General features: G+C 48.1%; 1 protein-coding gene across 8 annotated transcripts in view; it reads right to left on the bottom strand.

Moving 5' to 3' along the window:
* Positions 1-201: 201 nt before the first annotated feature.
* LOC140574117 (limbin-like) overlaps positions 202-14,080 on the bottom strand; it is a 14,720-nt gene continuing 841 nt past the window's right edge. For 6 of the 8 annotated variants that reach the window (XM_072693832.1, XM_072693833.1, XM_072693835.1 and 3 more), the window contains 22 exons: positions 14,009-14,080; positions 13,822-13,875; positions 13,337-13,393; positions 11,491-11,671; positions 11,229-11,329; positions 9,057-9,122; positions 8,675-8,809; positions 8,425-8,573; positions 7,299-7,602; positions 6,982-7,221; positions 6,660-6,835; positions 5,779-5,938; positions 5,072-5,233; positions 4,703-4,974; positions 3,872-4,094; positions 3,172-3,321; positions 2,751-2,966; positions 2,463-2,671; positions 2,244-2,331; positions 2,016-2,155; positions 1,825-1,929; positions 202-1,317 (listed from right to left, as the gene is read on the bottom strand). The exon at positions 14,009-14,080 is cut by the window's right edge. In XM_072693832.1, the coding sequence (XP_072549933.1) occupies positions 909-1,317; positions 1,825-1,929; positions 2,016-2,155; positions 2,244-2,331; positions 2,463-2,671; positions 2,751-2,966; positions 3,172-3,321; positions 3,872-4,094; positions 4,703-4,974; positions 5,072-5,233; positions 5,779-5,938; positions 6,660-6,835; positions 6,982-7,221; positions 7,299-7,602; positions 8,425-8,573; positions 8,675-8,809; positions 9,057-9,122; positions 11,229-11,329; positions 11,491-11,671; positions 13,337-13,393; positions 13,822-13,875; positions 14,009-14,080 (3,669 nt within the window). In that variant the 3' untranslated portion in view covers positions 202-908. Of the gene's footprint in view, positions 1,318-1,824; positions 1,930-2,015; positions 2,156-2,243; positions 2,332-2,462; positions 2,672-2,750; positions 2,967-3,171; positions 3,322-3,871; positions 4,095-4,702; positions 4,975-5,071; positions 5,234-5,778; positions 5,939-6,659; positions 6,836-6,981; positions 7,222-7,298; positions 7,603-8,424; positions 8,574-8,674; positions 8,810-9,056; positions 9,123-11,228; positions 11,330-11,490; positions 11,672-13,336; positions 13,394-13,821; positions 13,876-14,008 lie in introns of those variants that run through there. The other 2 variants (XM_072693839.1, XM_072693840.1) reach the window with 2 other exon arrangements.

The following is a 14,080-nucleotide window of genomic DNA, read 5'->3' as shown; positions in this document are numbered from 1 at the left end:
CCATCTCTGGAACTCACTGAGAGACACTGAGCCCAGGTTTGATCTGCTCTCAGCGTGGCCGGGTTCATCAGTGGGATTCAGAACTGAACAGAGTTTATATTCAGCCCTGGATGAAGGAAGTGTCCAGTGGCCCAACAAAGTACCCAACAAAGTACCCAACAAAGTACCCAACAAAGTACCCAACAAAGTACCCAACACAGGTTTTTCCTTGTGGTATTTTTAATAAAAAAAACTATGAAAATTAACAGAACAGAATGAAATAAAAACAGGTGTAAGAGAGCTGAGCTGCAGCAGAGTCATCCTGGCAGTCGGAGCAAAGTCCTGGGGTGGATTTTTACTTTCTGGACCTGGATGTTTTTTTCCCACCTCTGAATGTGTGAATGTGTGAAGGCACTGTAAGAGGGGCACAGTGAGAGCTCCTCCTGCAGCTGCATTAACGGCAGAAAGACGCTCTCTCACCTAATACAGAGCTGCAATTAAGAGCTGGGGGTGAAGGAGGGTCCAACCACATAACCGAGCAGATCAGAACCCTCCTCACTGTGCTGAGAGCATCTGCAGATCCAGAGTCACACTGACCACAGTGCTGACTGTCAGAATCACACCTGGCTGTACACTAAGAACATGTTGCTAAGCATTGCTGTGTTTGATTGCATTCAGCCCTAAGAGAGTGAGAGCATGAGTCAGTTTCTGATGTAGGATGATTAGTTCTGACACTCCAACTAATTCTACTGGTCAGTGCTTTTATTAAAGAGCTGGGGGTGAACGCCTGTGTCGGTAATAGGGAACCTTAAAGCAGGTCAACTGAATAATTAGAAGAGGTGTCTACAAACATTTGGACATACTGTGTATTTTATGAATACTGAATTACACAGCCTGATATTTTGACACTGTGGTCAGAGAAAAGTCTCTCATGTCTGCTCCTGAGGAGCTACACTTCCCTTTCTGAAGCCGAGAAAGCTTTTCTTATTCCTGCGGCTGTGGAGTGAGGGGTGAGAGGGGTGCTCAGGGTGCTCGGTGGGCTCCATGGGCTCCTGGTGTGCTGGCAGAGGGCTGCGGGAAATAAACAGTCTCTCTCCAGACACCGGACTCTCAACGGCCACACCCTCCTCATCACCATGTGTGCAGTCTGAAGGCCGCACGCCTTCAGCCCTGGCCCCTCCCATCCCTGGCCTTGAACGAGCAGGCTGGACAGGTGCAGAGGATGGTCGACTGGGTGCTGCCAGCTGTGCTGCAGAGATTTTCAGTCTACCTTTAGAAGATCCAGCAGGAGAGCTGGAGAACAGCTTCTCTACAAGGTTCTGCTTCTTCTTCCGGAGTCTGAGAAGTAAAACACACCAGGAGACACGTTTACACACAGTTCGCCAACAAAGAGATCAAAGGATTACAGAGATGAGAGTGGAACATAATCTAGAACCAGGGTTCAGTCTAGTACTAGATATGTTCTGTACTTAAACTGGTTCCAGTAAACTGCTTTCTCATAGCAACACTCCACCAATTCTCCCACCAATCAGACATATCCCCCTGAAGACTTCCCCCTGTTTCTGCACCATAACAGTGTGTGTGTTCATGGTGAGTGTGTGTGATGACTGAGGTGTGTGTAGAAGAATTCACTCCTACGCTCTATGCTAATTGATGTAAAATATTCACATTTTAAGCAAAACTAAAATAATAAATCCAGAATTTTGTCCCGACAGTGATGTGAGTGTGTGTGTGTGTGTGTGTGTGTCTAATAGGGGGGTGGTGTCGGACACCCTTAAACAACACATCATTAACACTCTCATAATCACCTTAAAGCTCACACACACAGACACGCTCTGCACTGACCTGTCTGTCTCTTGGTCAGTGAGCTGGGAACAGGACGACAAGTTTTTGCTGATGATGTCATTCCTCAGTCTGTCCACCAGCTCTCTGCCAGGTCCAGCTGTCTGTCTGCAGAACACACCTCAATTCAGTTTGGAGTGTGTGTGTGTGTGTGTGTGTGTGTATATGTGTGCGTGTGTGTGTGTGTCTAATACCCTGCTTTAGGACTGAGTACATCTATGAGTGACTGTAGTTCTCCTTCAGGTAGCGTAGGCAGCAGAAGGCGCAGGATCTCCTGAAGAACCACGACTGAAACACCACTGATCTTTACAAGCTCCGCAGATAACACCAAGTCCTACACACACACACAGCTTTACCAACCCTGCAAGAGCAGATCTTATATGAGCACACACACCCACAGACACCCACCCACATGGGATCACCTGGTCACAGAGTGTGTAAAGACGCTTCAGTTCCAGCTGATCCCTCAGATCCTCCATCACCTGCTGCCTGCGACCCGCCTCCTGCAACCTAGACACACACACACACACACACACACACACACATGTATGGAGGATTACACAGCATATATAATGCTATATAGCACTTTCTATTTTCCTGTGTGTATGTGTGTGTGTGTGCGTGTGTGTGTGTGTGTTCACCTGGCAGTAAGAGTGTGTATGAGCTCCTGTCTCTTATAGAGCGCATCCTGCAGGTTGGCAACCAGGCTGCAGCTTTTATCTACTGAATAACTGAATAACTCTTCATCATCTGCATCATCCGGCAACATGTCATCAGAGCCACGCCCAAACACTAACTCCTCCCACTCCGCCTCCTCCTTTTGCAGTTGAAGCTCCGCCTCCTCTAAAGCCTACACATCAAAAGGAGCTTTAGATGTCTTTATGCTCTCACCAGCTTGTGTGTGTGTGTGTGTGTGTGTTTATACTCACCAGGCTGTGTGTGTGCAGTGTGTGTGAGAGCTGCTGTGCGCTGTGTGTGTGTCGCAAGTGCTGCAGCAGCAGTGTGTGTACGGTGAGCAGTGCAGTGTGTGTTTCTAATACTCTGCTCCTTCTCTCCGCCCTTTCCCACTGCACCACTGCAAGCTCCACCCCCACACCCTCCTCACACACTTGCACCTGCTCCTCCTCATTCTCGCGCATACACACCTGAGAGAGCGAGAAAAAGAGAGAGAGAGAAAGTGAGAGAGAGAAAGTGAGAGAGAGAAAAAAAGAGAGAGAGAGACAGAGAGATGGAGAGAGAGAGAGAAAGTGAGAGAGAGAAAAAGAGAGAGAGAGAGAGAGAGAGAGAGAGAGAGAGGTGTTTGGTGGTGAACCTGGTGATTTTGGTTGCTCATGAGGTTCCGGTCCTCACCTGCTCCTCCACTGTGCTGCTCTCTCCCTCTCTCTTCTTCTGCAGGAGCTGAATCCTCTCTTCCAGTTTCCTCCTGAAGCTCTGCACGTCTCCCGGCTCTGCAGCATTCACCGCAGCCTCCAGGGGGCGCTCTGTAGAAGTCAATACCTTCTGCACAGAAAGGGAGACAGACAGTCCGCAATTGGGAACATTAACACCACTATCAACACCACCTTCACTATCAACAACACCAACACCACCTTCACCATCAACACCACCTTCACCATCAACACCACCTTCATCGCCACCTTCAACATCAACACCACCTTCACCAACAACACCACCTTCACCAACAACACAACCCCCCCCTGCAGACTGTGCCTATGCCCCGCGAGCTGTGGGGTTCTCTGGAGTGATGATGAAGTTCCATCCAATACTTTTGGGATAGGCAGGAGTGGCAGAACTAATCATCCACCAGAACCTGACCTCTGCTTACCTGGGCTGAGTACAATCAAATCCTCCTCACTGCAATGTTGCTACATCTAATGTAAAGCTTTCCAAAAAGAGTAAAGGCTGTTACTGCAGTGAGTGTGCTCTTGATTTCAGGAGGAACTCTGGAGGAACAGGAGGTGTCCACATACCTTTGGCCAGTAAGTGCATGATTCTCTCATTCTCAGACAGATCCAGTGCTTAGATGAGAGAAAGAGGGAGAGCGCCTCACCTGTGTGTGTGTGAGGGTCCCGCAGGGGTCCTGATGGTCAGTGTTGAGGTCAGGCGGAGTGTGCTGGTTGGGGGGGTCAGTCAGTGCGGTGTACAGTCTGGCCCGTGTGAGAGTATGCGACAGCACCAGGCACCGATCCAACCGACACACACACTTCACACACTCCAACCTTATCCGCATGAGCTCTGCCTCTGACAGGGCCCACTGAGACCCACACACACTCCTACAGCATAGAGGAGAGAGTTAAACACACACACACCTTTCTGTGGCCAGTTATCTCAGATCACACTATGTCTAAATATACTACTGGTCAAAAGTTTTAGAACACCCCCAATTTGTTCCCTGGTGGCGCTGCTCGGCCCAGACAAGCGTGCTCTCTCAAAAACTGTCGGTTGTGGATTTCAGTGTCCAGCCTCTTCGGTCCTTACCCCACTTTATCTGGAGTTTCTCTAAAGGAAAGAGCTCCACTTAGTGGAGTGATGACATCACAAAATTATGGGAGACGGACCATGCCCCCGAACTCCTCCTCCTGGCCCTTAAGCACCACACACACCCTCGCCCGTTCCATCTCCGGATTCTAGCCGTGAAGGGTGTGTTTATACTTGTGGCTTGTTTCTTAACCAACGACGTCAGAACCCGTTTTACATTCATTACCAGTTGGGTCGAGTTGAGGAATTTTAACCCCCTGACCTTTGGGGCATCTGAGGTCTCTGGATTTAAAGAGCTTAAATTTCTATAGGAATTGGAAAAACTGTTTTAAAACTTTTGACTAGTGACACACACAGCATCATATCATAAAAATGGAATCGAGATATCAGGCTTAATCTGGACCTGCAGTACTGGTCCAGTCTGAGTCTTAGGTGTTTCTGCCACTGCAGCTCCTGCTCTCTGTGCTGATGGATGGAGCTCCGAGCTGCCCGCAGAGCCGCTGCTGCCTCCCTCCACCGCTCACGCAGCCTCTGCTGGGCTTTAGACATGGCCTCGTCCCCCACCTGCCGCTGCAGCAGCCAGCGTGGGACCCCAAGTGCCTGCAGAGACCGAGCCACCCCCTCACCCACTGCCCTCAACTCCACCCCAGCCTCCTGCAGCACCCCCAGCAGCACCTGCAGGACACAGCAGTGGTCAGCCAGCACACACACCACACACCACATCACATAATCTGAGAACCAAACTGATACACATATGTGTGTGTGTGTGTACCTTGCGCATTTCCTCTGCAGCCTCCTGGTCCAGGTGTGCCAGGAGTTCTGAGTAGTGTGTGCTGTGTGCGGAGAGGAGGGTCTGCCACCGTGACAAATACTGACCTACTGGACCCTCACATATCTCCTCCAGCTCCTGCTGCTCACGCTTCTGCTCACACAGCTAAACACACACACACACACACACACACACACACACACACACACACACACACATTTAATACCAAGCAGCAGAACTATTTCTCTACAGATGAAACTCTGTACATTTCATTTTAGGTTTATCTGTTGCTGCTGCGCCCTCCGAAGACTACTCTGGATCACACTCTGCATCTCATGAGTTTTATATATAACGGGCCTGCAGTGCTGTAATGATGGTCAGTACAGTGGATATTTTGGGATATTTATGGGTCTGTGTGTTGCTCAGGTTCTGTGTTATACAGCGAGTTCCCTCTTCCTCACTACCGGTGCTAAACTCTCAGCCTGCAGTGGATCCTACTGCCCCACTGCTGCAGATCAGAGAACGGGCCACATCACTCACAGTCCAGGTGAGTTTTTTTTCTACTACAGAGTTTGACCGCGTTGCCCCGCCCCCATCTAAGCAGAGATTCTGATTGGTTCTGCTGCTGTCAGATGTTTTTGTCAGTTTGAGCAGTTTGGTTAAGGTGAAGGTACGGACTTAGTTTGGACAGTCTGAAGGTAAGCGCTCACCGTCTCAGATATACGCGCCCGCCTCCCCTTGATGATGTCACAGTGGGCGGCGCTGCGCTGATGGCTCAGTGTTTCCTTTAACACCTGTTTGACCCTCAGCAGCTCCAACTGAGCGCGCTCCAACTGTTCCTCACACTGTTGATTAGAGAGCACACCTTCCCTACACACACACACACACACACACACACACACACACACACACACACACAAACACACACACACATCATAAAGGAAACTCCATCACACAAAATCACTCCACCTGGATTAAGTTGCCGGTAAATGTTCTGGAAATAAGCCGAACAGATACAGACTGGGGTGAGACGGTTCTGTAGCCGAGCCAATCAGATTACTGAGGCGAGTTATTCTGGCATCTACTCTGATCTGATCCCAGTGTTTTGATCTGAAATTACTGAAACTTGTAAAGAAACACAAAACAGCAGGTTAATGTTCTGTGAATTTCTCAGGTTCTGCTCAGGTTCTGCTCAAGTTCTATGTTAGTGTTCCGTATGTTCTGTGTTCGATGAGCAGGGACGTGATTCGCTCCGGTTCAGTGATCGGTTGAATCATCTGTGATTTCTGTTCTTTAATCTTCACCAGTGTTTGACCAGGAACTCCTTTTTTCATCTCTGTCCAAATTAACGTCTGATTGATGTTCCTTCCTGATTGATGTCCTTATTAAGAAGATAACCATGGCAACAAAGCTAAGCTAACAAAGCTCACTCACTCACACACTCACTCACTCAGATTTGATTGCATTAAGCCCCAACGAGAGCATCAGTGAGGTTCTGATGTTGGATGATTAGTTCTGCTACTCCAACTAATCCCAAAGAATGATAAGGAGAATGATGAGGATGACGAAGAGGAGCAGGATGAATTTGTACCTGTGGATCTCAGCGAACCAGCTATTAATGTTCTGGGAGGACATGCTAAAAGCACCACACAGCGCCCCCTCCAGGCCCTGCAGACCCTTCACCAGGAACCGCCTCTGAGCCTGCTGCTCGCTCAGTGCCGCCCTCTGATTGGCCACAAACAAATCAAGCACCTCTTCCAGCTGATTCTAAAGGAAAAGCAGAAGAATTGGTCACTCACTCAGTCTCATCACAGAGGGGACAGAATTTAACACCTGTACACTTTCCTGGCTATTGGGTGGAGCTAAACTGCTGTAGACTGAATGGGTGGAGCTACACTGGAAGGTCAGCTCACCTGGCAGGTGTAGTATTGGTGCAACAGGGCGTTGGCCGCGTCATTGTCCAGCTCTCCTGTTCTGGCCGCTTCCTGCAGCTCCTCAGTGAAGATGGTGTGTAGCTCGGCTCTGCGCCGGATGGCCATGAGTCTCTGGGCCCGAGCTGAAGCCTGCTCTCGCCTCGCCAGCAGCCCCCGCTGCACATGCTCCTGCTCCATCTTCTGCAGTTTCTCCAGCAGCACCCTGCACTCCAGCAGCTCCTGTACACAGGTATCCTTTAATATTTGTGAGAAAGAGTGTTTGTGTGTGTGTATGTGTGTGTGCGCGTGTGTGTTACCTTTTGCTCTGTGTGCTGTAACACTTTCTCAGCGTGTGTTTTTTCGGAGGCGTGTGCACGGTGCAGTGTCTCCATCTCTTGCTGGGTCTCCATGGAGCACCGGGCAGCAAGTGAGGTCAGCCACGCCCCCTGTTCCTCCTGCAGCTTCCCCTCCATGCCCGTCATCTGACCCAGCAACACCGCTACCACCCTCCGCCCCGCCGCCCCGGCCCCACCCAGCAGCATTCTGAACACACCCCTCACCACCTGAACTCTCACACACTCCACCCCCAATGCCCCCCGCATCAGAGTGGACATCTCCAGACTAGAGAGAGAGAGAGAGAGAGAGAGAGAGAGAGACAAAGAGAGAGAGAGAGACAAAGAGAGAGAGAGAGAGAGAGACAAAGAGAGAGAGAGAGACAAAGAGAGAGAGAGAGACAAAGAGAGAGAGAGAGAGAGAGAGAGAGGGAGAGAGAGAGGGAGAGAGAGAGAGACAGAGAGAGAGAGAGAGAGAGAGAGAGAGAGAGAGAGAGAGAGGGAGAGAGACAGAGAGAGGGAGAGAGACAGAGAGAGAGAGAGAGGGAGAGAGACAGAGAGAGAGAGAGGGAGGAAGAGGCTTCATTATTGATGTGCATGTGTGAGTAATTACTACACATAATAAAAACACTAAGAGATTAAGAGACTAAACATTAAGGGATCTCAATTAGAAGTTAGGGATTAAGGGTTAGGTATTAAGGGATCTCAATTAGAAGTTAGGGATTTAGGGTTAGGTATTAAGGGATCTCAATTAGAAGTTAGGGATTAAGGGTTAGGTATTAAGGGATCTCAATTAGAAGTTAGGGATTAAGGATTAGGGATTAAGGGATCTCAATTAGAAGTTAGGGATTTAGGGTTAGGGATTAAGGGATCTCAATTAGAAGTTAGGGATTTAGGGTTAGGGATTAAGAGATCTCAATTAGAAGTTAGGGATTAAGGATTAGGGTTTAAGGGATCTTAGTTAAATGTTGGCATTAAGGATTAGGGATTAAGGGATCTCAGTTAAAAGTTAGGGATTAAGGGTTAGGTATTAAGGGATCTCAGTTAAAAGTTAGGGATTAGGCTTTTATGAAATGAGAATGAATGAATGTTAGGGGTGTCTGATCCTCACTTGTTGAGTGCTTGGAACATGTTCTGTGGGTCCTCCAGTGCCATGATGTCTACAACTTTATCCTCAAATGCCGCCTCCTCATTTGCTGACTCACTGATATTACACACGCCCTCCTCTGGCTCCGCCCCTCCACTGAGGACCCATCTCCTCTGAAGGACAGAAACATTACAAAATCATCAGCACCTGTTCTCAGAGAGGTGTGTGTACCCTGTTTTTTATTTATTTATTTATTTATTTTTTGGGGGGGTACCCTGTTTTGGGGTGTGTGTGTGCAGAGCTTGGTGTAGAGGCAGCTGGTGGAGAACAGGGTGAGAGAAAACAGCAGTGTGGAGACGACGAGCGCTCCGCAGAACCCAGCGAAGTGCAGGGCATGGTTCACAGACACCTGAGAACACACACACACACACACACACACACACACACACACACACACACACACATAGTTTAACATCATTAGGGAAACCCTCCTTCAGCACAGAGCTCTTCACCTGACTGATTCTGACTGAGGATGCTGCAGAGTTCAGTATTGTGTTAGTGCACACTGCCCCCTGCTGCACACAGCACAGATAACAGGCTCACATTCAGAATATACATGTGTGTTTGTGTGTGTGTGTGTGTGTGTGTGTGTGTACCTTTTCAGTAGTGTTCAGTCTCAGAGTGAAGTTTGCTACTACAGGTCCAAATAAGTTAATGTCATTCTGGAGAAACAAAACATAATCAATCAATCAATCAATCAATTAACTGATCAAAATGAATCACTACACTGATGTTGTTATTATATAACATAATCTATATTTATAGGTTCTCTGGATCAATGGTCATTTATTGACAAGACTGATCTAACTGACCTGCCCCCAGCCTCGTTACGTTAGCAGGATGTTACCAGCTGTGGTCAGACTGGGAGCGGTTCGGTAAACCCACTGAAGCCCAGATTTCACTGCAGGGTGTGTTCACGTTCGGACTGAAGGACTGCAGCAACACTGAGCTGTAATGCAGGAAATCTGTGCTTCAAACAGGACACTGCACATCTTCCACAGACTGAGGCTGGAATGATGATCTAGCACTGAAGAGAAGTTCTACAGTTAACCAGAAACTCTTCAGCCCAGAGCCACACGTGAACAAGGGCCAGTCATCACTACGCAGGACAGAACCGCAGAACAGCTCAGAAATGACCGCTAACTCTAAACACACTTTGTTTTTTCTCTATCTGTCAAAGACTGATCATCAGCATCATCCTCACAGTTCTGCTCCTCAACTGTTCAGTACACCAGCGAGACTAGTGTGTGAGAGTGAATGAGTGTGTGAGAGTGAGTGAGAGAGAGTGAGTGAATGAGTGTGTGAGAGTGAGTGAGAGAGAGTGAGTGAATGAGTGTGTGAGTGAGTGTGTGAGAGTAAATGAGTGTGAGAGAGTGAATGAGTGTGTGAGAGTGAATGAGTGTGAGAGTGAATGAGTGTGTGAGAGTGAATGAGTGTGTGAGAGTGAATGAGTGTGTGAGAGTGAATGAGTGTGTGAGAGTGAATTAGTGTGAGAGAGTGAATGAGTGTGAAAGAGTGTGTGTGAGAGTGTGTGTGTGAGTGAGTGTGTGAGAGTGAGAGAGTGAATGAGTGTGAGAGTGAATGAGTGTGAGAGTGAATGAGTGTGAGAGTAAATGAGTGTGAGAGTGAATGAGTGTGTGAGAGTGAATGAGTGTGAGAGTGAATGAGTGTGTGAGAGTGAATGAGTGTGTGAGAGTGAATTAGTGTGAGAGAGTGAATGAGTGTGAAAGAGTGTGTGTGTGAGAGTGTGTGTGTGAGTGAGTGTGTGAGAGTGAATGAGTGAGAGTAAATGAGTGTGAGAGTGTGAGAGTGAATGAGTGTGAGAGTGAATGAGTGTGAGAGAGTGCGAGAGTGAATGAGTGTGAGAGAGTGCGAGAGTGAGTGTGAGAGTGAATAAGTGTGAGAGTGAGTGTGAAAGTGAATGAGTGTGAGAGAGTGTGTGAGTGTGAGAGTGAGTGTGTGAGAGAGTGCAAAAGTGAGTGTGTGAGAGTGAATGAGTGTGTGAGTGAATGAGTGTGAGTGAATAAGTGTGTGAAAGTGAATAAGTGTGTGAAAGTGAATGAATGAGTGTGTGAGAGTGAATGAGTGTGTGAAAGTGAATGAATGAGTGTGTGAGAGTGAATGAGTGTGTGAAAGTGAATGAGTGTGTGAGAGTGAATGAATGAGTGTGAGAGTGAATGAGTGCGAGAGTGAGTGTGAGTGAGTGTAAGAGTGAGTGAGTGTGAGAGTGTATATGTAGCATATCCTTGTTCCGGTTCTGTTTGATTCTGCGCTGCAGTTTTAGCAAACGCACTAGAGAACCTGCCCACATGAGAGAGTGAATGAGTGTGTGAGAGTGAATGAGTGTGAGAGTGTGAGAGAGTGTGAGAGTGAATGAGTGTGAGAGTGAATGAGTGTGAGAGTGTGAGAGAGTGTGAGAGTGTGAGAGAGTGAATGAGTGTGAGAGTGTGAGAGAGTGAGAGAGTGTGAGAGTGTGAGAGTGAATGAGTGTGTGAGAGTGAATGAGTGTGTGAGAGTGAATGAATGAGCAAACGCACTAGAGAACCCGCCCACAGGAGCGTCTCTCTACACCGGATGGTTTGAAGAAGAGTGTCGGATGAAGGCGAGCTGTCTGTCCAGAACCCGGTTCCCTTCACGCGCTTCCGCATCACACAGAAACAAAGAGCGTAGCGGCTAACCCTCGGATCCCTTTCATCCAGGAGTCGGCAGCATAAATTGTAGGTCAGTGGGTGTGGTCAGTATGAGTATGGCCAGTGGGTGTGGTTTACCTGTGAGGCGTTGGAGAAGGTGAGAAACGCTGGTAGAGACAGAACCTTGTTCTTGCTGCCTTTTACACTCGCTGAGTACTGAACTACATAACTGGAGCCAGCTACACACATACACACACACACACACACACACACACACATTAATGAACTAACTAATATTCTTTCTGGAACACTAAATGACTCAAATTCATGTGTGTCATCACAGGACCAGAGAGAGAGAGTGTGTGTGTGTGTGTGTGTGTGTGTGTGTGTGTGTGCGTACCAGGCAGTGAGTCTGCAGTAAAGGTCTGATATCCTCTCTCCTGGACATTGCCGCTGGTTTGCAGGAGCATGATGTCAGAGACGGCGTCGCGGATGCCGAGCTGTGATAGGTTGACTCCCTCGGCAGGGTTAGTGATGAGCAGGTAAAAGCTCACCTGTGGAACCTCACTTCCTGTTTCAACCTGAAACAAAACACAACCCCCAGGAATTAGATTAGATTAGACTGAGATTGAGATGTACACTGCTCTACACGCTGTAGCTCTACACGCTGTAGCTCTACACGCTGTAGCTCTAACAGTGTAGCTCTAACAGTGTAGCTCTAACAGTGTAGCTCTACACGCTGTAGCTCTAACAGTGTAGCTCTACACGCTGTAGCTCTAACAGTGTAGCTCTACACGCTGTAGCTCTAACAGTGTAGCTCTAACAGTGTAGCTCTACACGCTGTAGCTCTAACAGTGTAGCTCTACACGCTGTAGCTCTAACAGTGTAGCTCTACACGCTGTAGCTCTATCAGCATAGCTCTAGACGCTGTAGCTCTACACGCTGTAGCTCTATCAGCATAGCTCTAGACGCTGTAGCTCTACACGCTGTAGCTCTAACAGCGTAGCTCTAGACGTTGTAGCTCTATCAGTGCAGCTCTAGACGCTGTAGCTCTATCAGTGTAGCTCTATCAGTGTAGCTCTATCAGTGCAGCTCTAGACAGTGTAGCTCTATCAGTGTAGCTCTAACAGCGTAGCTCTAACAGTGTAGCTCTATCACTGTAGCTCTATCACTGTAGCTCTATCAGTGTAGCTCTAACAGCGTAGCTCTAACAGTGTAGCTCTATCACTGTAGCTCTATCACTGTAGCTCTATCAGTGCAGCTCTAGACGTTGTAGCTCTATCAGTGCAGCTCTATCAGTGCAGCTCTAGACGCTGTAGCTCTATCAGTGTAGCTCTATCAGTGTAGCTCTATCAGTGCAGCTCTAGACGTTGTAGCTCTATCAGTGTAGCTCTATCAGTGTAGCTCTATCAGTGCAGCTCTATTGTTGTAGCTCTATCGTTGTAGCTCTATCGTTGTAGCTCTATCAGTGTAGCTCTATCAGTGTAGCTCTATCAGTGTAGCTCTATCAGTGTAGCTCTAGACGTTGTAGCTCTATCAGTGCAGCTCTATCAGTGCAGCTCTATCAGTGCAGCTCTATCAGTGCAGCTCTAGACGTTGTAGCTCTATCAGTGTAGCTCTATCAGTGCAGCTCTATCAGTGCAGCTCTAGACGTTGTAGCTCTATCAGTGTAGCTCTATCAGTGTAGCTCTAACAGCGTAGCTCTATCAGTGCAGCTCTAGACGTTGTAGCTCTATCAGTGCAGCTCTAGACGTTGTAGCTCTATCAGTGCAGCTCTATCAGTGTAGCTCTATCAGTGCAGCTCTATCAGTGTAGCTCTATCAGTGCAGCTCTAGACGTTGTAGCTCTATCAGTGCAGCTCTATCAGTGTAGCTCTTTCAGTGCAGCTCTATCAGTGCAGCTCTAGACGTTGTAGCTCTATCAGTGCAGCTCTAACAGTGTAGCTCTATCAGTGCAGCTCTATCAGTGTAGCTCTATCAGTGCAGCTCTATCAGTGTAGCTCTATCAGTGCAGCTCTAGACGTTGTAGCTCTATCAGTGCAGCTCTAACAGTGTAGCTCTATCAGTGCAGCTCTAACAGTGTAGCTCTATCAGTGCAGCTCTATCAGTGCAGCTCTAGACGTTGTAGCTCTAACAGCGTAGCTCTAACAGCGTAGCTCTAACAGCGTAGCTCTAACAGCGTAGCTCTAACAGCGTAGCTCTAACAGCGTAGCGGTGAGGGGACAAGGAGAAGAAGAGCTGCAGTACCTCAGCACACTTCTGGAACTTCAGGCCAAATGTTAAAGGTTTTCCTGTGGTCTGGATCTGCAGCACACAGGAGACTCGGATCAGAATCAGATTAAGATCAGACACTGAACTGAACCGATTTCAGCGTTCCCCCCTGGGCGGGGTTTACACCTCCAGCTCTCACAGTCTTCATTTACTAATTCAGCCTAATTCAGCAGTTTAGCCCCACCCATTCAGACTGAAGACACAGTGCAGGAACAGGATCAGTGTGACTGTAAAGAATAAAAGGAGGTTTATGCAGAAATAGTTCTTGGTCTATAAGAGAAGCTCAGGGGTAATAAAGTACAGGAGAACTGTGGGAAATGGGTTCTTTAAATAAGTTAAGGTTCTCCGCTCATTAATCAGAACAGACATTCGGCTGAGAAATGTACAGTCTCCTAAAAACGACATGTTTATGTTTATTTAAAAAAACTTTGTGTTCTGTGGTGTACGGGAGGGGGTCTCACCTGAGGCAATGTGTGCTGTGGTTCCCTCTGTCTGGTTCTAAGCACCTGGTTCTCCTGCCCAAACACATACAGTCACACAGACCCACATCAACAAGTCCATTATAGACCACAGTGAACAGAAGCAAAGAGTAGGTGTTTCTTATAAACTGGCCAGAGTGCGTCGTGGGACTTCCAGGTGCTGCTTTACCTGAGATTCCACACCTGTCCCGGAGGTGCTGCCCAGTAGGAGTGCCACCACAAGGAAGGTGGTGAGGAAATG

The sequence above is a fragment of the Salminus brasiliensis genome, chromosome 12 (assembly GCF_030463535.1).
Source record: "Salminus brasiliensis chromosome 12, fSalBra1.hap2, whole genome shotgun sequence".
Taxonomy (NCBI): Eukaryota; Metazoa; Chordata; class Actinopteri; order Characiformes; family Bryconidae; genus Salminus; species Salminus brasiliensis.
This window is presented reverse-complemented; position numbering and strand designations above follow the sequence as displayed.